This window comes from Rhinolophus sinicus, linkage group LG01, assembly GCF_036562045.2.
Source record: "Rhinolophus sinicus isolate RSC01 linkage group LG01, ASM3656204v1, whole genome shotgun sequence".
In the NCBI taxonomy this organism is placed as follows: domain Eukaryota; kingdom Metazoa; phylum Chordata; class Mammalia; order Chiroptera; family Rhinolophidae; genus Rhinolophus; species Rhinolophus sinicus.
In genome coordinates this window covers 5,883,364-5,908,541 of record NC_133751.1, presented here as the reverse complement: position 1 = coordinate 5,908,541, position 25,178 = coordinate 5,883,364, and the positions used below count along the sequence as shown (strand labels likewise).

The window sequence follows — 25,178 nt, the reverse complement described above, 5'->3', positions numbered from 1 at the left end:
TGGACAGGTACACACGGGATGACTGAAGGGATACAGAAACAGTAATACCAGCCCTCACTGAGTGGTGGGGTCTCTTTCCCTCCACATTTCCATGTCATAATTCCATTTGTCAAACTGCTTCATAAGCAAAACCCTGCACAGGAACCAAATGACATTGCCACAGCTTTCAGGCTACAATGAAGAAAATTAAATATGCAACCAACTTTGGCAGCATTACATGCTATTTATTTCTTTTTCCAAGAGTCTATTAAAATCACCACACAGTAAGAGTAGAAGATTTAAAGTAATGTGCTTGTTGAGCCCACATCAAGTACTAAAAAGAAAGGCCAGAGAAAGACAAATACCATATGATATCACTTATATGTAGAATCTAGAAAATGAAAAAAACGAACAAACAAAACAGAAACAAACACATAGCTACAGAGAGCAAATTGGTGGTCACCAGATGGGATTAGGCGGATGGGTGAAAAAGGTGAAGGGACTAAGAGGTACAAATTGTCTGCTATGAAAAGTCACAGGGATGTAAAGTACAGCACAAGGAATACAGTCAATAATGTTGTAATAACTACGGATGGTGCCAGGTGGGTACCAGACCTATCGGGGTGACCACTTTGTAAAGTATATAAATGTCTAACCACCATGTTGTATATTGTGCACCTGAAACTAATATAATAATATATGTCAACTGTACCTGAAAAATAAATTTAAAAAATTGTTTTCAAAAAGGCCACCATGGAAGACAGAGGAGGGGGTTGGGTTTGGAGGGAGGATCACGTGATCTGCTATGAGCACGGCAGGTCACAGGTGCTTTTCAGGCGTTGAAAAAATCTGAAAGTAGTTCACCTTCCTACCCAATCTCTTTTTTCCACAATAGGTTTATTGGATACGAATATTTCCAAGCGCAACTAGAATTGCTTTTCATCATTAACAAACAGATGGGGTTTTGACTCACGTTCCCTCTTTCTGGCCAATGAATTCTCAGATTTTTAATTTTAATATTCAAGTTTGGGAAAGAGGAACATTAAACGAAAATGAAGCAATCATACTAAACTATTTTACTTGTAGAAAGCTAATTATAGCTTGGTCATTGAGCAACTGTATGATTTGATTAGGGTCTTTAATTAGATTTGATATTCACTATGAATGTGTGGCAGATTTCCTTGGAGAAGTAGAGATGGGATAAAACATAAATGTTTAGTGTCATTGAATATGTTCAGGAAGAATGAAACTGGTCTCCAACTGTCCTAGCAATCTGGCATTCCGCTGTAGGTATCGCCCTTCCCAATAGGAGGCGCTGTTGGGATTTCAGGTGGACCGGCTCCTTGGATTATGTGGAACTTGACCACATTTTGAAGGCTTCGCTGGCTCCACCCACTGCTTGCCAGAGCACTCCCTCCATGAACACGACAACGCCAAATGCCCACATATTCCCAACACCCTCCTGCATCGGAGGCAAGAGGCATGTGCATCTATGTGTGAACCAAGATGCAGTCATTTCTTTAAGAGCTTTCCTGGTCGTTCCTTATTTTAATATTGAAATCAAGCAACAGAACTACTTACCCACTTTCATCACTGAGCTCCATAATCTAATTTCAGTCTTCATACAAATTAACACAGTTTTGAAAACGCTAATGTTTATGTATCATTCACTGCTTGGGCTATGGTGAAGTAAGCTATAATGAATATATAAACCAGAGAGCCGATGGGGCACTGACCACCTGGAGCACAGGGAAACCCGGCAACAATTTCTGCTAACAGCATGGAGTCACCTTGACCTTCTCTAGCTCCTAGTGCATTCTCATGAGTGCACATACAATACACAGTAATCATAGCATGCATGGTTAATCTGTATGTACATTTGTTTACTTGATATTATTAATGTAGGAAACACGAAATACACCAGAATGTAAAACCCATGAGGACAGAGACTATTTCCCCAGGGCCTGAACACTGGCACATGCTAGGCACTGCATATTTGTAGAACGAAGAATGAATGAAGTAATGCCCTACTATGTGCTACCTGAAGGGATCAAATAATATATAACACACCATATATATATGTACATATATACGTGGATATATATGTACTCACCTCTCCATGTATTCTGTGTTTCCATTTCAGGGAGCCCCAGTAGGGCCCAAAGGAAATAAGCTTTGCAGCCCCATGGCCACACTTGTCTAACCTGCAGACCCAGTGTGAGGCAGGCAGCAATCACTCTGCAGGGTGGGGCTGCTGAGGACCCAAAGACCTGCCGACTTCCTTCTGAGTTGGGATTCTGAAGTATAGCATGTTTTCAGAATACAGAACAGTCTGTCAAAATGTACTTCAAAATGAAATGGAGGAAATGCTCAAAAAAGAAACAGAAGCCGAGACACGTCAAAAGGACGCAGGAACCAACCTGAAAGAGACAGTGTTCCTGATGGCCAAAGCTGGGGTAAGGTGGGCAACAAAATAAATAATGAGAGTATTGGATTCTAAACCAAAGAACAAGATCCATATCCAAATGCCTATAGTGATATAAGTAAATGACGGAATTAAATACACAAATGGGGGAAAAGAGACAACTGTTCTTTACAGAAGAACCCCAACTAATAATGTATGGACAGGTGTTCAAATTAGTGGGCAACTTTCAGGAGAAACAGGATACTCGAACACTCTCAAAGCACCTCCTTTGAGCCATTGATTAACTCCTGTTGCTACGTTATGTATGTCCACAACTGTTACGTTAACATACTCGTTTAATGCTGCTACCCTTCGTGGGGAGCTGCACTTGGTGACTCACTTTGGAACAAAGTATGGAAAGGGGAAAAGCAGGAACTTTGTGGGGAGAACACGGGCAGACCCCACCTAAGCCAAGTGACCCAGATCAACAGCAGCAAGAAGACAAACCGCTGTCAAGCCGGTGTCACGTCTGCCCTGATCTGAGGCAGTGAGACAAACACGTCACATCAGAGGGCACCTCTACCTACACATCTGTCAGCTCTGCCAAGACACGACGAACCCCAAAGGAGGGACATTCTACAAAACACCTGAGCAGTGCTCTTCAAAAATGTCAAGGTCATGAAAGACAAGGAAAGAACATGAGACTGTCACAGATTGGAGGAGGCTCACACAATGCATATCCTGGGTCGAAAAAAGGACATCAATGGAAAATTGGGGGAATTTGAAGGCGGGGTGTAGTTTCCTTCGAAGGAGGAGGCAGCAACATATTTTCTATACAGAGCCAATATTTTGTAGTAAATATTTGGGGTTCTGTAAGCCATGTGGTCTCCTTTGAAACTCCTTTGAAACTACTTAACTGTCATTGTTGCTTGGAAGCTAAGACAACATGTAAATGAATGGGTGTGGCTGTATTCCAATAAAACCTTATACACAGAAACAGGCAGTGGGCTGGCTTTGGCCTGTGAGCTGAGTTTCCTGACTCCTGGGCAATAATATTGTCCCAACGTTAATTTCTTAGCTTTGATCACTGTACCCTGGTTATGTAAGATGCTAACACAAGAGGAAACAGGGTGAAGGGGACACGGGAACTCTCTGTGCTACCTTGACGATTCTTCCGTAAATTGAAAATTATTTCGAAAAAAAAAAGTTTTTTCAATGATGTAGAAATAATTTGGGGATTGTGTGCCGTTTGGGAATGTTCTTTGTTACCCCTACCCCGTACATCTTCCCTGCCCCCCCCATAACATACATATGGAGCACATCCCGCAAACATGGCCACTTCCTTGAACTGTTTTCTATGTCAATTCTGCACAGAATGAGAGATAGCAGGAGCATTGCATCACGAGAGTGTAGAAAGCAACAGAAGCATATACTTCCTGAGAATGAAGAGGCTAAGGCTCAGAATGGATTCCCAAAAGGTGCCAACAGGAATGACTTTGAACAGTGGTTGCCCCACTGCCTCTGCTCACAAAAATGGCGGCACAGATCTCACTGAAACCTAGGGCATGGCACCATTTTCAAGAACCCAGAAGAGCAAAATGGAAAGCGCTCCCCGTCTTCTACCCCAAACCCCTCCTACTAATCAAGTTAAGAACTGCTTTGCCACAGCTAAGGATTAGGACAACAGGACTAGAATTCACACCTGGGGCGCTCACCCTTCCATAACGATGCTATTAAAACCATCCCATAGTCATGGAACCCTTTCTCCCAGAACATTCCTAGGCAGGAGCTCAATGTGTAAAGCAAGTAGCCTTGGAGAGAAGCGACACCGGGGCTGGGCCTTGCAGGGTGAGTAGGGCTTTGCCAGCATAAGAACAAAGCCTGGAAGTCCCTCCTGAATGTGGCCCCAGGGCTGCAGGTGGTAGGACAGAATGGTCTGAGACTAAAATGGGCCCGTCCGCTGTACTCTGCACGTTGGCCTTTGTTACATGCGATGGGGAGCTGGAAAAGGTTTTTGTGCAGGTGAGCGGCACGACTAAGTTTGTGTCTGAGAAAGAGGACACCAAAAGTGGAGGAAGATCGCTGAAAGGAGGCGAATGTGCCCGTGAACCAGGAGGACGAACTGGCTGGACCCCGTGGGGTCCACAGCCCACAGCCCTAGATTCCTGGAGGAGGTGCCTGGTCAAGAGAATACAGTGGGGGGAGAGTGGAGGTCTTGGACCTTCTTAGTGGAAAGAACCAAGGCCTTGACCCTGGGGCTTTAACTGAGGTCTGACACCTCCAGGAAGCCGAATCTTCTCCCTTCATGTGCACCCCAGGCTGCTCAGGTTGAGTAAGGTGGTGCTAATGACCTCTGAAACGTAAATTTATGACTCATAGTTCATAAGTCAGGGGTGCAGGGCAAGCACTACAAGTACACTCTGTACTGAAGGGAGCCCCGTCAAACAACTTCCTAAATTTGATTTCCAGTCACTTCAGCCCCATCTTGACGTCACTCACGCCATGTCTGGGCAGAGAGGGTTCGATGAAGTCATGTATCCTTAGTAAACCCCTTCCCTTTATCTTGTTCTTTTTTTTATTGTTATTGTTATCATTAGCTTTTTATTGTTATTGTTATTGTTCGCTTTTTATTGTTCTTTGGGAGACACTAAGCCCTTTTTTCTAATATTAACAGTATCTATATATGAAATTGTCCTTTGTTGTTTTTTTAAGAATCCTTTAAATAAGACAACAATTATTTTAGATACCAGAGAATGGTGAAATAATAGTGATTCAACCTGAATCTATCTTGGCGTATGGGAAATTGACTCAAATTTAGGAGTGTCACAAATTAAGAAGCATTTACAAATGCCTTAGAGGAAATATCCTTCATTCTGTGGCCCAAAAAAAAAATAGTTGGGATTGGGGCGGGGACTAGGGGGAGGGAGGAGGGCACTGGAGGGAAGGCGGAGTCTGGGGCTATTACTCTGTGAAATGAAGCTGCATTTAAATGTATCACACAGATATTATTTTAAAGTTCACTTAAGTTCTACCTACTACGTAAAGTGGGTGAGTTCGGAACTAAATAGGTACAAATAAATAAAATTTAAAAAATATTTATGTATATATAGCAAATAACATACAATAAATATATAATTAATTTATGTGTAAAACATCAAAAAAGGAAGCTGAAAAAAAATGAGCTTGATGATTTTTTTTCCCCTCAGATGACATGAGATCAGGGCTAATGAAGAATGGTTAAAAGTTTACTTGCGAGTAAATCTGTTTTCTAAGGAGTCTTTCCTTCCCGCAAACTTCAGTGAAATTGGGAGGGGCCATTCTGGACGACGTATGAGTCATCCATGGACTCAGTCACTGTAAGAGGTGAGACCCATAGTTGGTCCTGGGATCCGCTGACAAAAATGGTCATGCCTGAGAATTTCCTGCCGGTTCTCTCATCCCCACCCTCCCCAAGTCCTCATTGTTTGTGCATTCCTTAGAAGACCTCTCCGAAGGGAAATGGCGAATTTCTCAACAGGAAACGCCCAGAAATGAGAAAGTACGGGCTGATGGAATCCCGTTTGGTGCAGCCCTTACAGGTGGTCAGAGACGATGCAGAGTCTGCATGCTGGCCAAGCATCTTTGACTACACTGTCTTCTTTCCATCTCAGGTGAGCTCAGACAGCAGAGTCCTGGTGGGTCCCCGGGGGGACTGTCCTCTGTCCTCAGTGCCACAGTCCATCAGAGCCCCAGAAGGGACACCTGCATGAGCAACTCAAACTTCCATCCTGTCCCTCTTCCTCAGCATTTTGCCCTGAAAACCACGCGCTTGTTGTGGGTTTAAAAATCTCATTAAGCCACGTGATGGCTTGTGGGACAGATAAAGAAAGCACTTGCTCTTACAAGGCCACCGGAAAACAATGAGATTCCTGCCTGCGTGGTAGGCAGTGACTATTTATCCCTGGTTTTCAGAATACAGAAACAGGGCAAAATGAAAGACCAAACTCCTGCTTCTTCCACTTTTTTTTTTTCTTTTAAGAAAACTGTGATAAGAAGTCTAACCAACAAAAAATGTTTCTGGACTTAATGATAATTTATCCTTCCTTTCCTCAGGGAAATGGGTGGCTCTAAGGAAGGGAAACACAGACAATATAGGATCTTTGTAACAGTAACAGCTAAGGATAACGACATGAGCACAACGTGGCAGGGCCTACAACAAGCGAGTGAATTCATGCCATCTAACCCGCACACTCGCCATTTAAAGTAGAAGATATGGTTACGCGCATTTTAAAGACGGGAAACGGAGGCTCTGCAAGTTAAGTAAGTTGCCTAGAGCGTATCCCTCGTAAGCATCCGAATCCTAACCCAGCTGCCTAATTCCAAAGGGCGTGTATTTAACCACCAAACACACTGCTCCAAAGGGCCCAGAACTCGAAGAGGACAAAGGCACTTTGAAATACAGGAAACTAGAGAATACTGAAAACTAGCCCAGCCCGTGAAGAGAGGCAATGTAAGGAGATGGGATGAAAGAAGAAGGGACGGTTACCTGAATAATTTAACTTTTTCTCCATGTCTTTAACTCTAGCCTCCTGAAAAGGGTACCCCTTTTCACTGGTACCCTAAGGCCAAGGCACTTCCCAGTCTTTCCATAGCTGGTACAAGACAGCCCGTGACTCCAACAGAAGTAGATGGACCCATTGTTAGAGTGGGATTGCTCCTCATGTGGCTTCCTGAGAAATTAGGCTCTGAGAGGCCGCGGGGCCCACTGCCTGTATGCAGCGTCTCTCCCCTCCAGCCATACAGGTACGGTCCCTATTCCCAGATACCCAAGCCTGTCCCTGCCTCAGAGCCTCTGCTGCTCCCTCAGTCCTGTCCCTGGGACATCCAAGCCTTGTTCTGACACTTCCTTGGGGTCTCTGCCTGAGGGCCTTCCTTCCCCAATCACCTCGTCTGCACTGGAGCCCCTGTCCCGTCACCATGCTCTGTCAGGTGTGTTCCTCACCTTCTGACACCGTCTAGTGTCACTGTTCCACTATGTTCTATTTGTCACACCCTCCGCATCCCCACTGGACTGAGAGTGCCGCACGTGCCTGTCCCCTGTACCCAAAGCCATGGTGAGTGCCCACTAGATTGTTGGTAAATAAATGAATGAGCTGATTGGCACATGCCAAATCCCAAAGGGGTAAGATGTCACGGCTTCTTGGCCAGGGTTGTGGAAGAATGTCTCAAGACAAAGCAAAGAAAGGAAGGTACTAGGTATTAAATAAAGAAAAACTCTGCCTACTGTTTCTAGGGAAATACGTGACGACGGCACCTCCGAAATCCCTGACATTCAACAGAAACCAGAGATGTGCACAGGCATTAAATGAAGCGGTGCCTCCTCCACAGAACTCAGTGTGGATGCTGCACACATATCCCGTTCTTCACCGCTGAGGTGGGGCCTGAAGAGGGATGAGCTGGGCAGAGCGCAGTTGTTAAATCAAGAGTGAGCACAGGCCAGGAACTTCTGTACACAGGAGCCTGCACACAAGGCAGCTACAATTGCCTTGCACCTTCTCAGGGAGCCTCTGCTGACTTAAGTGGCCCAATTGTCCCACTGTTTATGAGCCCGAGGCCCCAGCCTTCGTAACACCCCTGAAATGTGTTCTCCCAAAGCTGTCCCCTGAGATATGACACCGTGCGGCATTGTTTCACTGTATACCAGCGTTAATATCCCAGAGTAATCCACCCTTCTTTTAACGGCTGATGACAGCTCCAATAGCTGGGCAAAAATCAGTTGAAGGAAAGGGAAGTCTTGTCGGAAATGAGATTAATCTTGTAACGAGTGTTCAGCCCTGATAACCCATCTGGGCACACAACTGCTTAAACTGGAGAGCAATTAACCTTCACCCGACAGGCTCTGTCCAACCGTTATAAACATTAAAGAGACAGAATCCTTCCCCCCCTCCTTGTAGACTAAACAACCAGATTTGAATTCCACGTAAACGGTTTCTTTCTGCAGATGTGCAGGGATGACAAAGTCCAGGAGGACGGGGAGTGAGGCGCAGCTCTGTGACTAACGCAGGTGACGTGGGCCACGGTTTGAGCAAGCTGAGGCTCCATGTGTGAAAAATGGCTCCGGGCATTTTTAAATAAAATCACTAGCTTTGGGGGAGTTGGACAAAGTCGCTTCCTTGTAGGAACAAATGCATGCTAATGGAAACATAACTTGAGGTGTTATTTTCCTTTTCTTTTCTTTTTCCTTTTTGTTTCTTTTCTGTCTTTTTCTTTCTTTCTTTTTTCTTTTGTTTTGTCCAACAGTAGGAATATTTGTGTGGAGCTAGCTAGCCTCTCACTTGACTCAATTCCTCTCTTCCAACCACGGCAGGCATTTGCATGAGTGATGCAGCCTGTGGTCACAGAGGGAAGAGTTTTTTTTCTCGTTTTTTTTTTTTATCTCTAAGAAGTTATTAGCTTTCATGGGGAGCAAACTTGTGATCTCGCCTTTATCAGTGTATCCTGCAACCGATTGGGTGAAATGAGTTGGCCCATGTGAAATACTGAGTGGTTAGGTAGTCTACTAAGAAGGCTACAGTTAAAAATAGCTTTACGACACTGAAGAGAAATCTCTGAGATCACGTCACTTACCACTCAGGCAATGGCTTGCTTTAGCGTTAGTTTATCCCAAGCCACTGGATGGTATTTACGTCCATAACATTAATGATCAGCAGAGAAAGGATAAGGCCCACGCACCTCAGAGGTGGGTACTAACCAATGGGTGCATATTATACCCCATACAGAGCATAAGAACATTTAAGTACCTATATAAAGTAATATGAGGACCAGATGCTCTGCGTAAGCAGCCTGTCTGCTAGTGTGACCGTACTCAGATTTTATTAGGTTGGTACACAAGTAACTGCGGTTTAAAAGGTTGAAAATAACTGCAAAAACCGCAATTACTTTTGCACCAACCTAATAAAAAATAAGAAAATAATAAACGGAAAAAATGGAAATGCTCATTTAGTATATTGTAAAGCAATTTCTCTCTCCCAAGATTTTAATCCAGTCTTCATGAAGGCTAATGACAGTTCCCAAAATAGTCCATCCTAACATTAGACCTTAGCTCTCCTTTGAACCGTGTTTCTCTTTTTTCCAGTGGATGCGTCATTACATTGAAAGGCTCAGGGATGTGTTTGTACACAAAAGGCTAAGTTTCCATGGCATATCTCCCTCATGCTGGTCTCCAGATTGGCCTCTAACAACAGGAATAGACAGTGACAAGACAGAGCTGTGCATCAGATGGGGACACAGTGCCGCAACCTAGGACAAAACATCCTGGCCCCGGGGGCTTGGCTTCATGGCTAGCATTTATGTTTCACTGTGCCTTTTCCTGCCAATAGCAGGTAAGAAAGTCCTTACCCTCCAGAGCAAGAGTTGTGAAAGCAAAGCCAGGGGGACTGACTTCTGCATCACAGGCATCACACCATCTCCGTACTGGCAGCCAAGTCAGACGCAAGCCAAGGGTTCCATGTCACAGAGGGAGCTCCTGGTGCCTTAGCCTGCGGTGAGGTGGGGACAAGCGACTGGCACTGGAGCTGGCCAACTTTTCATCCCTCAGTGACCATCGCGTGTTCTTGGAGTAGACAAGGGCACACACAAACAAGAGGGCGAGAGCCCCTGATCTGGTTCTTAATTTAAATTTGCGTTTCTTTCCCAAGGCAATCCTGCAGAGACTTCGTTGTCAGTGATTAGACGAAATTCAATTTTTGGCTTGGAGTCAGATCCATTTCACAAGACCGAACACACCAGAAAGTTTGGGGGCAGTTCACATTTCTGGGCTCAAATCCTCTGTGTGTATGACTTCAGCAGATATCAAAACTGAAATCATAGCACCTGACAGTACCACAGCATACAAAACCATTTTATGAGTTCAGTCTGAGAACCGTGTGTTCAACTTGAAGCCTTCAGTGAAGAAAGCCACATGAATCATTTTTTTTTTTTTTTACAAGATGTAAACAGAACACTGATCCACGCGTCTAGACTGGGCAGACAGCATGAGGATGATTGGCTGGCTGCCTCGTAGCAAATTCCCCACGTGATCCTGGTGAGCTATTGTGGGCTGCCTTAACCTTGTTGCACTTCTCGACATTTACCAAGTAAAATTATGAGATAAGGGAAACCACAACGTCAAACTCAGTATCTTGTGAAACTGAAACGGTTGCAGAGTCAACACTTTGCCTTACAGTGATTTTTATTTTGATCATCATGCTGGATTCCACGATGGACATAACGGTTGACGTTCATGCTATGAAGTTGTATATTTTTTAAATGAAACTCATTGTATTTACATATTCTAAAATGGTATTTACACGTTAAGTGATTCACACGTAAGTATGAACATAAGAATCCCAGCCATCAGTGATTCACCTGTCAGGCAGTATCAATAAGTGGCATTTTGCTGTCCTCATGGCCAAGCAACGTGAAGAAGAGAAGCTGCCACCTTTGAAACCAGCTTTGTCTCTTTCCTACCTGCAGTGGGCAGAACAGCGTCCCCTATGTCCACCTGCAACCTCAGAATATGACTTTATTTGAAAGTAAGGTCTTTGCAGATGACATTAAGGTAAGGAAGGAGATGAGATCATACTAGAGTATGGTAAACCCTAAATCCAATGAGAGTACCCTCATACGAGCCCAAAAAGCGCAGATGAAGACTGAGAAGAGGGTGACGTGGAGACAGATTGGAGTGACAAGTCTACAAACCAAGGAACGCAAAGGTGTGGACAGCCACCAAAAACCGGGAGAGAGGCATGGGATGGATTCTCCCTCACAGGCTCCAGAAGGAACCAACCCTGCTGACACCTTGATTTTGGACATCTGGCCTCCTAAACTGCAAGAGAAAAAAACTTTCATTGTTTTAAGCTACCTAGTTATGGTAATTTCTGACCGCAGCTCTAGAAAACTAATATACTACCATGGATGGTATTTTTAACAAAAATTTTGCCATTTTAGGGCATTCTATGGCCCACAGTTAGTACAACTTACAAAAGTGCTCCAGACTATGCCAAGAATTAGGTAACTTCCTGGTTACAGCAACCACATGGCCTTAATTTTTCAGAATAATAGTAGTTTTGCAAAATTTTTTAATGTAAACTCCTTTGTCTGACCATGCCTTAATTTTTCTGTTTAGGAAAATATGGTTCTTGTACCACTGGGAGGGAATGTCCAGTTCACATTCTAATCAAAGTCATGTGGAGACATGTTTCGACAAACATCTTTAAATCTCTCAAAGTTTTGTCTGAAAATAATGTTAGAAGTTATTTTTAAAAAATGAGAATTAAAATCTAATTTCTTACTATGTTTTTTCAACCAACATTTGTGGGCAAATTAGTCAAATTATGATTGTTTCATGTATACTCACTCCCCAAGAAAATCCTAGTTCTCTTAGGCATTCCTTTTAATTATCCTAAAAACAATTAAGAGTGCACTGATCCAAAGCATAATTGGGTTGAGAAACACTGGAATCCTAGATGAACAACTGGGTTTCCTCCAACTTTCTCAAATTAAAGTGGTTTCCTTTTCTTCAACTCCTTACCAACTAAAGGTAGTTTTTGCTAGGAGAAGAACTAAGTCAGATTTCTTTTAATCACACAGACTGCCAAAGGCATACGTCACTCAAGATTTCAGTACATATTTGGTCCTTTATTCACGTGTTCATTCATGCAGCAAATCATTTATGGAGAATTCTGCACTTTATGTGCCAGGTACTGTGCTCGATGCTGGAGAAACAATGGTGAGGCAAATTCTTAAATTATTCGATTGAATAACAGTGCATAAAAAAATGCTCATTAAGATAACAGAATACTGTAGGTTTTATGAAAGATGACATTTTCCTTGGTGTGTATATAATAATTGGACCACTCAGACTCGATAAGAAGTATGCTTGCTAAACTTAAAATTTCAGCAGGGAATCCAATTTGATTATCTGGCTTAGATAAATTGGTTGTTAACTGCTATTAAAGTTAATGTTTATTATTAAGCAGATTCTCTTCTAACTGAATACAAAGAATTGACCTATTTATGAAAATGTGTTAGCACATATCTATTGCAGATGTCATTTGCATAATAATGACAGTGCTGTAAGAGCTGCCTGATTCACCAATGAATGTGGAGACGCTCACTGGATACCAGCATACGTGTTGAACAGATTAAGTTACAGCTTCACTGAAATTTAGGAGTGACTACAGTAACAAAAGAAGAAAAACAAATAGTGCCCATTATAGTCCATTAAACACAGCTGTACATCATTTTGTGACCAGAAGGACTTTTTGCATAGAGGTTTGTAACAGTTGAATATTCAGGTGACCCAATGCAAACCCTGGATATACAAACACTGGTAGGTGTTGCCACTGAGTAAAAGTAAAAAGGCTGCTCGGTTTTGCTTTATCCAGATAAGGGTCATGTAGTGAAATGCAGGCTCTGAGAACCATCTTTCTGCTTTTAATTCTTAAGTGGAAAGCATCTCCAACCATGGCCCAGAAGAAAGAACATGTACTTATCATGTGCTCACAAATATTCAAAATCTAGCTGCACAACCATCTTACCTTCCCCCAGTCAGACTCTTTAGGACACACACACACACACACACACACACCACACACACACACACACTTATGTCTCACATTAGGCATCTGAATGTAGCCACAGGAGCATGCAAGATGCAGTAATAATTCTGTCTTCTGGGCAAGAAGCACAACTACACTTAATCTCTAGGGGCCACTAACAGGATGCTTTGCATATAAGAAGTCAATAACTGCCCATTGGATTAAATGAATTAATTCTCTGTGACACGTTATCAGGTGCTACCTCACTAATTAATTCTCTCACTCATGCATTTATCATCCAGGCAGACAGTCATTCACTTACAGAATATTTGTCGAATAGACATTTATTGTGTCTTACCAGGCATGGTCCGCACAGATAAAAGATTACATGATGGCAGCCATATAACTTAAGATGTGGAGTCCTGAACTTTAACAACCAGTGTTCTAAGACTTGCTGGTGTTCAGTGAGGTTCCACAGAGTCTCACTGATGAACACTAACTGGCAATGGGAGAATCCAGTAGACGCCTGCTCTTCTTTTCTAAAGACTGTGCCAGCTCTAGTAGTTAGCTCAAAATAGCAGCTGACGCCTTCCATTCTAGGACCAGGCCGGACCCTTGTCACTCCCCATTGTATGAATCCATTCGTTCCGTCACTGGCCCAGGCCCGAGATAAGGCTAGGAAGTAAAACATGAATCTCGTGCAGCCCTCCATCTTGGTTTCTCACTCGTGGTGTTTTGGGCTCATGAAAATGCAGCTGAGTTCAGCTGCTCAAAGTCTGGCTACCACGTGGCTTGAACTAGTCAATGGACTCACAATGGTGACTCTACTGTGTTTTCTCTACTATCTTCAAAGGAATAGCTTGAGAAAAAAGCGAATAACAGATGGGGAAACACTTTTCATCTGTTCAGAAGAAGCTATAAATACCCAAAGCATATTAGACCCGTCCGTTCAACAGGCAAACATTGGAAACAAACACAATCAAGAAAAGGCAAGTAAGACATGAGAGTAAATGAAATAATATGGCCAAACAGCCAAAAAGAGCCCGTGACAGTGAACGTGCTTTGCACACTGAAGCTCACTGCTGTTCAAAACACGTACATGCATTGGGCGATGTAGTCCTTGCAACGACCACCAGAAAACAGGCCTTATGATCACTATGGAATCTGTTCTACAGATGAAGAAACTGAGGCACAGAAAAGTGAAGTCACTTGCCAGGGCACTGGGGAACAAGGGGCTGCCCCCAGCAGTGTAGTTCTACTCCATAATAGGAAACTGGGTCCTTAGAAAGGGATATGGGGCCTTAATCTCTAAAACGGACCATATAAAGTTCAGCCCTTACTCCTCTTTTCTTCACTATCCTAGAAAAAAAAAAAGGGAGTAGAAAAGGACTATCAAAAAATGAGTTTAATTTCTCAAATTTTATTTTTCTGTTAAAAGAATATGTGTGTGTGCATGGGAGAAAGCCAAAAAAAAGAAAAAGAAAAAAATCCAAAAGAATAAACTCTTAACAGACTCTTGATGGTGTAATATCAATTACTGTAATTTCCTATTCTAAATTTTTATTTTCTAAACGCCTACAATAATTCTTTTTGAAATGGAGAAAAAGAACAACTTTTTTTTTATGATTGTTGTTGTTGCTTAAACAACGTGTTATTACAATGGATAAACTGGACCTGTATTCACTTCAGGCTAAAGAAAACAAACAAAATAACCACAATCCTCAGGCAGACAGTGGTTATTTTCAGGGAAGATGCCAACAGGGGTGTCACTCCATCTGGCACCAAAGATTAGTCTGTCCGCTGTACAGTCCTGTGCCACGATCACACAACCGTGATGCCAGGGGCACTGGGACCAACACAGACTCAAGAGCTCAGAGTTGTCATTTTGTAAAGCAGCAGAAGTGGCAGCGGGTACTGTCTGGAAGCATGTTGGGAGATTTGGGAAATGCCTCACAGAGTTTCACCCAAAGTGAACAAAGCTGCACAATAAGGTCCAGAGGGGATAAATGCAGAGGAAGAAAGCAGTCTTCATTCAAACAGGAGGGTCCTGAGATTTTACAGGGTCTTCCAACAAGATGAATGAAAGCATACAAACAAATGATTCTCCCAAAGCAAACATCTCTTTGGGTAATTTCATGTCAGCTGAATATATGTGCTGTGTAGACAAAATCATTAGAGTACGAGTATATCCACAGATTAGCACCTTCATACAACATGACTACATCAAATGGTGTCTGGCCACTTCTCAGGGTCACATACAGTCTCTGCCTCCCCACCTGCCAATCATCAGCACCTGTGGAATGCGTGCTGGAGGACGAATCTCTATTGGACAGTCCACTTGTCCATTATAACACAAAACTCTCAGGCGCTTTCTGATCACCAAAGACAATTAATGGCTGCTCAGTTTTCTGATTATTTCAGGAGATCTGGGTGGAGCTGTAGGTTTCCATGTTTAGAGTAGGGAGCCATCACTCTTTGGCGTTTGGCCAGTGCTTGAGTTGTGTGGCTTTCAGGTGCTATTTATTTTATTTAGTTTATTGTTCAGTGTTACTGTTTATTGACTTGATATATTTTTTCCCCTACAAAGGGGCCAGTCGGTAAGGACATATCCTGTGGATGGATAATTGATGATCCCGTATTGTTCGGTGTTTGTGTGTTGTGGTTTTACTTGCTTTGGTTCAAAGGATCGGAACAATGCATTCATTTGAATTTAATAAGTGGTGTAAAATCAGCACAGGGAACAATCTGTGCACTGAGATTTTCGTACCCAAATCCAGTGATCTCTGCTTGACTAAAGAAAGCAAAACCTAAAATGCCCTTTACCCTAAATAACCATAGAAAAAAAACTTCCATTGAATCTGAAAGTGGCCTATTTCCCAACAAATAAAGACAAAAGCAGACTCATGCATCCTTCTCTATGATTCAAAGGAGACCAAGAAGCCTACAGGGCACATGTCTTACTCACAGACATGTCTAATCTAGTTACACGCATCGCCATAAAAACCAGCTGGCAGACAAGACCAAGGATAAGAACAAGGGCCTGAAGCTGTAACTTTAGAAACATCGTATTTTTACCTACTTCAAGACAGAGAATTCTGCCAGAAAATCTGTAGCAACAGGCTATTCCCTTTGGAGAGGAGATAATGAATAACCAACCCGCTTTCGAAAAGGAAGCCCATTGGGAGCCCTTCCTGCATTGGTGCGTCTCTGGTTGGGCTGGCTATCTGTGTAGGAAGTGAACGCAGGAAGTATCTGTCTACAAACCCTTTATCCTCAAGGTAATTGCTACAGCAGCATTTTACTGTTTACCAAAGCAGTAAACATGTGATCTAAAAAAAGATGTTTTTCCATCTCCAAAGAACAAGGCTTAAAAATATATATGTGCCCTTATTGCATAACCAGCTTCTTATCCAAACTGTTTGCTATCTGATTGTGCTTCCAAGAGTGAGTCATTGGGATGAGCTTTTTGATTAGGACAAGAGTTACTCTCTAGGATGCCCAGAAACAAAGGGTGGCTTTCTTTGCTGGGATGTTATCCTGGCAAAATAAATTGTATTTCTCTTCTCCTGTGCGTAACACAGGCTTAACGGGGTCCACAGTCTCTGGCTGAGAGGTAAAGTCAACAAGACAATCCATGGTAACTCCAACTGGTGGAACGAATAATTCAGGCGTCAGATAGCTCATAACGTCACTTGTATTTGACCTTGAACCACATATGCTTCTAATTCTAGGCGTTCGCACAGATGAACTTAAAACATAGAATGCAAAAGCAGAGGCGAAGTTACTGCTTTGGAGGACTGGTACCTCCCACAGGCAGGGCCTCCAGATTCATCTCTGTATTTCTTTATTCCAGATTAAAGGCTTGCCAGCCTGCCTGTCCCAGATCTCCTGGGAGGAGAGGCAAGTGATCAAGTGTCTGGGAGAGGCAGCGTGGGGTGGATGAAAGCAGGTCCAGGAGGAACCCCTGAGCATTGGAGACGCCCTCCTCATCCTGACTGTGGTCCTCTATGTTTTAAAAGCCTCCTGTTGGGTGTTGGCTATTGCAAAGCGAGACAAAGGGGAGGGAAGGAGTGTGAGCGTGAGAAGGAGAGCGAGCCAAGGGCAAGCACTTGAAGGTCTTCTCCAGGACCAGCTGGGCAGAGCCTGAGGCACACGCCACGCCAGGGGTTTCCTAACACTGTTTTAATCCATCTCCAATGCAGAGTAAGTGCTGTGAAGAACAGCACTCACTGTTCTGTAAGAGTGTTTATTTCATAATAAGCAGAAAAGAACATGTTAGTCAGAGGAAAACTGGCTACTTGAAAAAAAAAATTTCAATTCACAAACCGTTGTAGAAATTGAGAGAAAGAAAAATAAAGCTTTTACAGATTTCCTGATTTTAGTCCTAGAAGGAAAATTTACTTGACTCAAATGAATAATAAAATTAGCTAGCATGTACTAAAGGACTTCCCATGTGCTCAGTAGGGATCCGACCCCTTCAATCTCACCCTAACCTGTGAAGCAGAAACTGTTGTCACAGATGGAAATACCCAGATATTAGGAGCTAAGGGACTTGTCAAGGGTGAAATGCCAGCCAGGAAGACCATTTCCCTTTTTCCTAAGAAGGAACTAAGGCCAGGATAGGTGAGTTCACCTGCTGAGGTCCCACAGAACCAAACTGAAGCTTCAGCCACCATCTCCCAGGCCTGCCTCTTTCCACTTTCCCACACCCGCCTTTGCATCTACACCTCCCTTTCCTCGCAAGAAAGATAAGGCCACTCCTTTCCCCACAGAGGTTATTTTAAGGATGCTGTGAAGAAACAGAGTAGCAAGTGCCTCCTAGGGAATAAGATAAATACGGGCTGTGCCTGCTCTGTGTAACCTTCATGTTTTTGATGCTCTTGGCAGGTCAGGTAACACATACATACAACACCGATCCAAAGAGGACTTCGCAATATAAAACCACACACATTTCTTTTTTATTTTTTTTTTTAACTTGGAGCAACGTCTTGGGAAATCTACCTCCAATTGAGACACAAACTAATTGTGTTAACAAATTCTGAAGTGTTGTTTCAACAGTTTCCTCTTCCTCAAAGGTGGGCATCACATGCCTACGGTTAACTTTAAAAAATAAAACTCAGTAAGACCCAATGGGACCCAAAGGGAATGGGGTGATCAACTCGCCACTGGCTAATGATCTGAACTCATCGCCTTGGGGGAATATGAATGGGATGAGAGGAGGGGTGGGGATATTCTCTCTTCAGTGCTGACTCTGGGTCAATAATTGTTAAATGAAAAAAAAAATCAATTTGCTATACTGTAATTTTACAATGGGAAGAGAGATGGTAAATCGTCAAGGTAGAATGATTTAAAAGCGACTGTTAAATTCAGGAGCGCAGCTTCTCTGCAGGATACATTATCAATGTTCTTTATTATAATCTCCAGAATTTGACCTGTGTTGTCTTGAGCAAAAGCATTTGAAGGAGCAGCCCTGATGTTAATGTTATGATTGGACTATGACACGGCTTTAAACATAAATAATTCTGCTTGGCCTCGGTGTTTCTTTTCTAAATGTCTCAGCACTTATCTGTGTACAACAGCAGATTACCGTTCTTCCCGGAGTTTAATTCCAAGAACACCCCTGCTAAGAGACTTGGTAAGACCTGATGGAAAACTGTGAGCTGCATTTTCATTACTGACGCCAAGATGAGAGCAAGGAAGTTGATACGTGGGATGAGGAAATTTAAATCAGCAACTGACCTGGAATCTAGAACCTCTGCCCCTTGGATATTGCCAAATATGGGAATAATTCTGGCACGGAGTAAAGACAGAATCTGGTGCTAGAGTTTTAGCTCTTGGATTTTTTAGCACTTTATCTTGATGAGCCACCAAAAGTATAATCATTGTTGCTTCGCCACTTATAATAACTGTCATTATTCAATTATTTAATGCATCACTACATCATTTAAGACATCTTTTTTTCTGCACAGTACTTCGATACTTGGGCTAGGGCAAACAGCAGGAAAGAAAGATCGTGGGATGATACATCAAGAGGCAACACAGACATTCATGAGACTTGAGCAATTTTCTTAGCCTCTCCGACCCTCTACCATTATCTGTACAAAAAGCAACAGTGCCCAGGGTGCGGTGAGCATCACACGAGATAACGAGAGCGCCTAGCACAGAGCCTGGCATGCAGCAAGCAGGTCTGAGGATGATGGTAATTTGGATTATGAATTCAAGATACAACAGCTACCTTTTAAAAATGATTTTCTATGCTTTTTTAAACAACAGTGTAATTCCACTTAATTAATTTTTACTTAGCTAGGAGAAATACCTCTAAAGAAATATGACTCCTCTTTGAAATCTACAATAATGATTATATTACTCAGGGATTTTCATTTTCTCTTTGGGATTTCAAAGGATCTTAATTAAAATTTATTTTTTCAACTAATTTTTATTGAACTGCTGCAATTTGCCAGTCCCTGTGGAAGACACAAAAGAGATGGACAGACTATCAGTAAAACAGGTTCTATGACTTACATTGGTATATATAAAGTATTCATAGAGTATTCACAAACACAAGCACAGCCGGGAAAATATGCTGACAAGCGAGAAAACCAAGCGCAAGAGAGCGGACAGAATGAGAAATGATCTTAAACTTTACAAAACATGCCTCGGTCATGTTCAATAGGGAAAATGTGTGGGAAATAAGTTTGATCAAACAAGAAATGAAAGTATGAATAAGAAAAAGTTTCAGAGGTCACTGTGGCCACTAGCTGAAATAGGTTCACAGTCAAAAATGGTAATGAAGTACTATAATTAAGGAAATACAAGTAAAAATGAGATTTCATTTTTGCCTGTTAGAATGGCAAAGATTCAAAGCGTAAAATATTCAGAGTTGTTATGCGTGCAGAGAAACTAGCCTCAACTATGGCTGGAAGAGACGGGAACTGTACAACCCTTCTAGAGAGTCAATGGGCTATTTTTTTTTCTTTTAATTGGCAAACCTTTAAATTTGGTGGAGACTGTAAAAATACTTATACCCATTGGTCTAATAATCCCTTTCCTAAGCACCAATACTAATAAAGTGAATTAAAAAAAAATTAGACAGAGGGTGCATTGCAATATAGTTATAGTGAAAAACTGAAAGCAATAGTATTTCCTATATTGGTTATATAAATTATAATAGTTATTTTAGATGGAATGTAATTAAGCATAAAAATTGTGCTTTTAAAAACATGTTTAGTGACGCGGGAAATGTCTGTAAAACCGGCTTAACTGAGAAAGGCAAGCTAGATGGATAGACGAACAGGCAGAAACGTGCAGGAGGACACACAAAATGCTAGTCATTTTCTCGGGCTGATTGGGAGGAGGCAATTTGTATTGACTTTGTAATGGGTTCTTTCTTTGTTTTTGTTTTTTTAATTTTCTCTACAATGAGAATGTTTTATTACTATAATTTGTTCAGAACAAGATGCATTTTTCAAAATGAATGAGAATGTGGAACAGTGGAAGTGCTCCAGCTTCCCTGCTTTGCCCTAAGCAGGAACAAGATGCATTGCAGGCCTCTGCCCTCCTTCAGCTACAAGCCGACAGCCTCCACCCTGAGAGGCTCCAGTCCTGAGAGCAGGACTAAATCGACCCTCTGACCAGTGCGCCTGAAGGACCCCGGGACACTCTGCCTGCCCACATGTTTGCTACCTGGCTTGCCACATACACCCTTACCCAAGGACCCCCTCCAGCCTTTCTCCTCCTGACCTCCCCTGGCTTATGGCCTCCCAGACCCAGTATGCCTGCCTGTCCTGGTATGGGAGACCATAGTTGTGACATGTAGAAGTGACCCTGCTTTTCTTCCTGTCTCTTCGAAACCATTACAACAAAACCTGCGTGGCTCTGGGCTTCACAACTGACTCAGGATAATGGAAAACAGAGAGAGAATTCAGAGCAGAGCCAAAAAGAGTGCAACTTATTCGGAACGGACTGTCTGATGGCATCTGCCATTGACTGAGCACCTACGAGAGGTTTACCAACCAGAACACACACCAGCACCAGGCAGGATAACCCCTTTTACAGGTGAGGGAACTGAGGTCACATGAGTTACGTCCCTTGCCAGAGTCGCATGACTTGTAAGGATTCAAATGCAGGTGTGTCTGTAGCCATGTAACATAAGAAAAGAATCTCAGGGGCAGAGAACAGCTGTCATCCATCCTGTCGGGACAGAGAGCAGGATGGGTCCCCCAGGGCAGTTGAGCTGTTCCCTAGGCTTAAGGAAAAGATCCCGCCCCAGCAGAATATGCTACCAACCCTGGAAGGGCCTGGAGGCTGTCGCTGCCTCACATTCTCCTCCAAGTTCTCACACTTCAGAGAAACTCTAGTCCTGGCTTTCCCACGGCCTCCAGCATTGTGATTCCCCTTCTGCGTCAGCCGTTAAATCAATATACCTGCCAAGTTATTAGGGTGCCCGGGTGGAATTTGCTGGTGTGGGTCTCTACTCCCATAGAGGGAACTTTATTCTTTAGTTCTAAACACAGAAGCAAGATTTTCCTGAAAGCATAGGTAATGACTGTTTCATTTATTTATTTTATTTTTATGTGTGCTTTTTCAAGACGTTAACAAGTGTATATGTGTGGGTTTGTTTTTTTAATAAAGGTCTGTTTTGCAAAATAATAACAATAACAATAACAACAATAAGAATGAAGTAATCACTTTAAGAAAAATAAAGGTAATTAAGAAATGGTTCAGTCTCCAGGAGACAGAGCCTCTAAGAGCTTTGCAATCCTACATAAGTGTATTTAATGGGAAAGAATACCACAAATTCAGTCGTTCCGTTCGTCAGGGTGCCCGGTGTGCGCTCTCTCTCTCTCTCTCTCTCTCTCTCTCTCTCTCTCTCTCTCTCTCAGAGAAGCTACTGCATATGCAGAGAGCAAACTATGTTCCAGAGATGCCCACGAATGCAAGCAGTAGGTCATTTTAAGATAACGGCCAGTAATTCCTCTTTTAGGCAAGGATAGAAGCCAGGGCCTGCTCTGGGGGTTTGCAGAGCAGGACAGCAGCATTCTACATGTTACATTCCTTCCATTGTCACCGAATCCTTCCCACCCAAACTAACAAGGAATGAAACAATTCTTATGGGTTGGTGAAAAATCATATACCTAAAGCTATTAAACTCATCCGTCACATCCATCAAAATCCTATGAGGAGATGAACTTTCTTCATATAACTCTTAGTTTTTCAATAAGTGTCTTTGTTCACACCTGAGAGTGAATATTCAGTGAGCGCCTGCTAGGTACAAGGCATGAAATATGAAACGAGCTATATGTTTTTAAACTAACACAGCATGTTTCAGTTATCATCAAACCCTCCAACCTCTGTTAAATCAAAGACAGCAACGTTTTTAAACAACTACTAGAAACAGTAATAGCTGTTCCCTCCTCAAGCCTTCTTAGTAACTTTCCATATCCTGTCGGATTCTTAGATGCTGTGTGTGGCTTGCTTTCTCCGCCTCCTTCAGCATCAGGTCTCTGGGACAAAGGACAATTGCCACATTCCCATTTTAAAGACCCCAAGTCTTTAAACCCTAGAATCGGGGGCATAACCCAGGGTTCCAGGACTCACCACGCAGTCCAAGGGCAGAACTGGATTTCACTATAATTAGTTCCTTGTCATTCTAGGTATCACACTGTGTGCATGTAAAAGCATTATTCTGAAAAGGGAATGTAGGCTCCATTAGACTTTCCAAGTAGCCGGTGCATTAACAAAAGGACCAGGGAAGTCTTGAGGGCTTAAATTAAAAATCCTAAAGGAAGCACAATCAAGTTCCAAGGCTAACAACAGGCTCCATGAAATCTATAGGCAAACACAGGCTGTTTTGTGGAGAAGGCTGGGAAGGGGCATTAAGCACCCCTGAGGGTTGTCAGATGGCACAAAGCCGGTGGGAGCCCCAAAACTGATCCGTGAATTGCAAACGGGAACACTACCCTGATGCTTCCATGTTGTGTTCTATGAGAACTCGTAATCTGATCTTAAAATCCACGGACACTTAGAGAAAAATGGACTCTCTCGCAAGCCTAAAATTCCTTTACTTCTTCCAATGGAAACACTTTGTTCCAAATTACCAAGGGAAAATAATGGTGAGAATCACAAAAACGAGATAAAAACATTTAGCTTTTCATGTAACTTACATGGTCTTACACTAAATTAAAAAAAAAAAGACCACTTACCAAATCTGGTGCATCTGATACTTAATTGACTAATCGGTTTATTTACTGAAAGAACAAAACAGTGTGCGTTTGAGACTGGAAATTGCCTGTAGGAGAGACTGTTTCCTAATTCCACCGACAGCCAGAATGTTCCCTTTGCTCCTTTGAGCTTTGCACTCACATAATTAAAACCGTTGACGACAGACTCAGGCCTCCTTTTTCTATAAACACGTAGGTAAAATCATCCATGACTTGACCCAGGAAGGCTAACAGAAACATGTCTTAAAGGAAGTTACCTATAACGAGGGGCTATTTTGTTTCAACAGAGGATTAAAAAGAATTCACTTGAAGCCATTTTACGAGTTCACTTGAGATATATACAACATGCAGATAATGCAGCATAATAAAATGTTAAAGCAAGCAGTGTCCTAGACAAGTGTAGACTATTTCCCAGCATTTATTCTGAAAGTCACAAAACATTCAAGCTTCAAGAATATCTTCCCATCTTCAGAAATATATCACACACTTGTGTGTTTTGCAAAACGTACCCCCCATTCTGAAGAATGGTCTGTTATTTTAATGTCCTTCAATACAATGCTTTTTTGAAACACATACACACACACACACACACACACACACACACACACACGATTATACTCAAGCTAGTCCAGATTTACAAAGAATATTTGATTTAACTGCTAAGAAATATGCACATAATTAAGAATGAAAATAAGAATACAAGGGGTAGCATTTTGGGTTATAAAATCAAATAATTTCTAAGAGTGGAGTACATTAAACCCCCAATTTTAAAATTATTTTCTATGATAGTTATATTTCAACACACTTTAATCACTGACGTCAAAGAAAGAAAAATCTCTATAAGGTGAACGTCTTTGATACATGATTTTTTAATATATATTATTGCACATACCTTGAAAAGCAAAACATAGCTTGAGAAATAAAAACTGAACAGAACTTCTGAAACAGTTTACATGGTAGGTGTTAATCAAATCCTCTAACATGAACATTTCAAATTACAGAAGTACCAAACGAAGGAGGATTTTTGAAAACACCCTGGCCCAATTCTGGGCAAACTTCCATTTTCATGAGCTTTCCAAGTAACTAAAACCCTTGATGAAAACACAACCAAACGCTTCTCACCTACATGCAGCCAAACGAAATGCACGCAACTAACTCCTCAAACTACCTTTTTCCTCCTTTCAGGATCTGTTTTTGCTGTGGATTTTTCTCATTTCTGCAAATGTCACCAAGGCATGGTAGCCTCGCGGATATTTTAACAGACCACGACTTCATACACTATGCTGCTGACTTGCACTAACCATGACATTGGTTTCGCTTCTAGGAGTGAGGCGACATTTCGGTTTCCACCTGTATGGATTTACCTCCACCTTCATCTCTACAGACTATCTACTAGACACATTTGCAAGCAAAACACGGCAGACCTCGCACCCCAGAACACAGAGAACCGACAGGCCATTCCTCTCTAATTCCCACAAACCAAACATCACTGAGAAGAAAGTTTACTCCACAGCGCGCAGAGAAGTAGGTATTTTATTAAAGACAAATACATAACCGAGCGAACCAAATTACCACCACTTGAATTATGAGAACGCTCCGTTCTCAGCATGAAGGATCCAAAAATCAAGTCAATATCGGCACGTCCCATGACCAACGGCCACTCGCCAGGTACCTCTTCACTCCCACTGGGACTGGCTGGCATCCGCGATGCTAAGGAGTCATTCCAGAGCATCCAGAAGTTCAACACTGACAAGCCCATCTTTGTCTGTGCCCCTGCCCTCCAACCTCTCCGAGTCGGCTGCCGGTTCTAGCCACCGCGAGGGATAAAGAATATGAAAATTCAGATGCGCTCCAAAAAGCCTTTGCAAAAGTCATCCACGGCACTCAACAGTGAATTTAGAAAACCCGAATTTTTTCTGAGTTTGAAGTTTTTAAGCCTTGCGGATGGTTGGAGTAGGAAAAAGGAAATTTACTAGGCAGTGCAGAGGAAATCTTGTTGTCCTCTATTGTGGCAGT

At 42.4% G+C, this 25,178-nt stretch overlaps 1 protein-coding gene across 8 annotated transcripts in view; it reads right to left on the bottom strand.

Moving 5' to 3' along the window:
* ERG (ETS transcription factor ERG) overlaps positions 1-25,178 on the bottom strand; it is a 250,674-nt gene that overhangs the window by 82,449 nt on the left and 143,047 nt on the right. For 3 of the 8 annotated variants that reach the window (XM_019730323.2, XM_019730326.2, XM_019730327.2), the window contains exon 1: positions 24,835-25,057. The exons of 4 other annotated variants lie outside the window; for them this stretch is intronic. In XM_019730323.2, the coding sequence (XP_019585882.1) occupies positions 24,835-24,921 (87 nt within the window). In that variant the 5' untranslated portion in view covers positions 24,922-25,057. Of the gene's footprint in view, positions 1-23,144; positions 23,249-24,834; positions 25,058-25,178 lie in introns of those variants that run through there. One more of the 8 variants, XM_074325331.1, reaches the window with a different exon arrangement.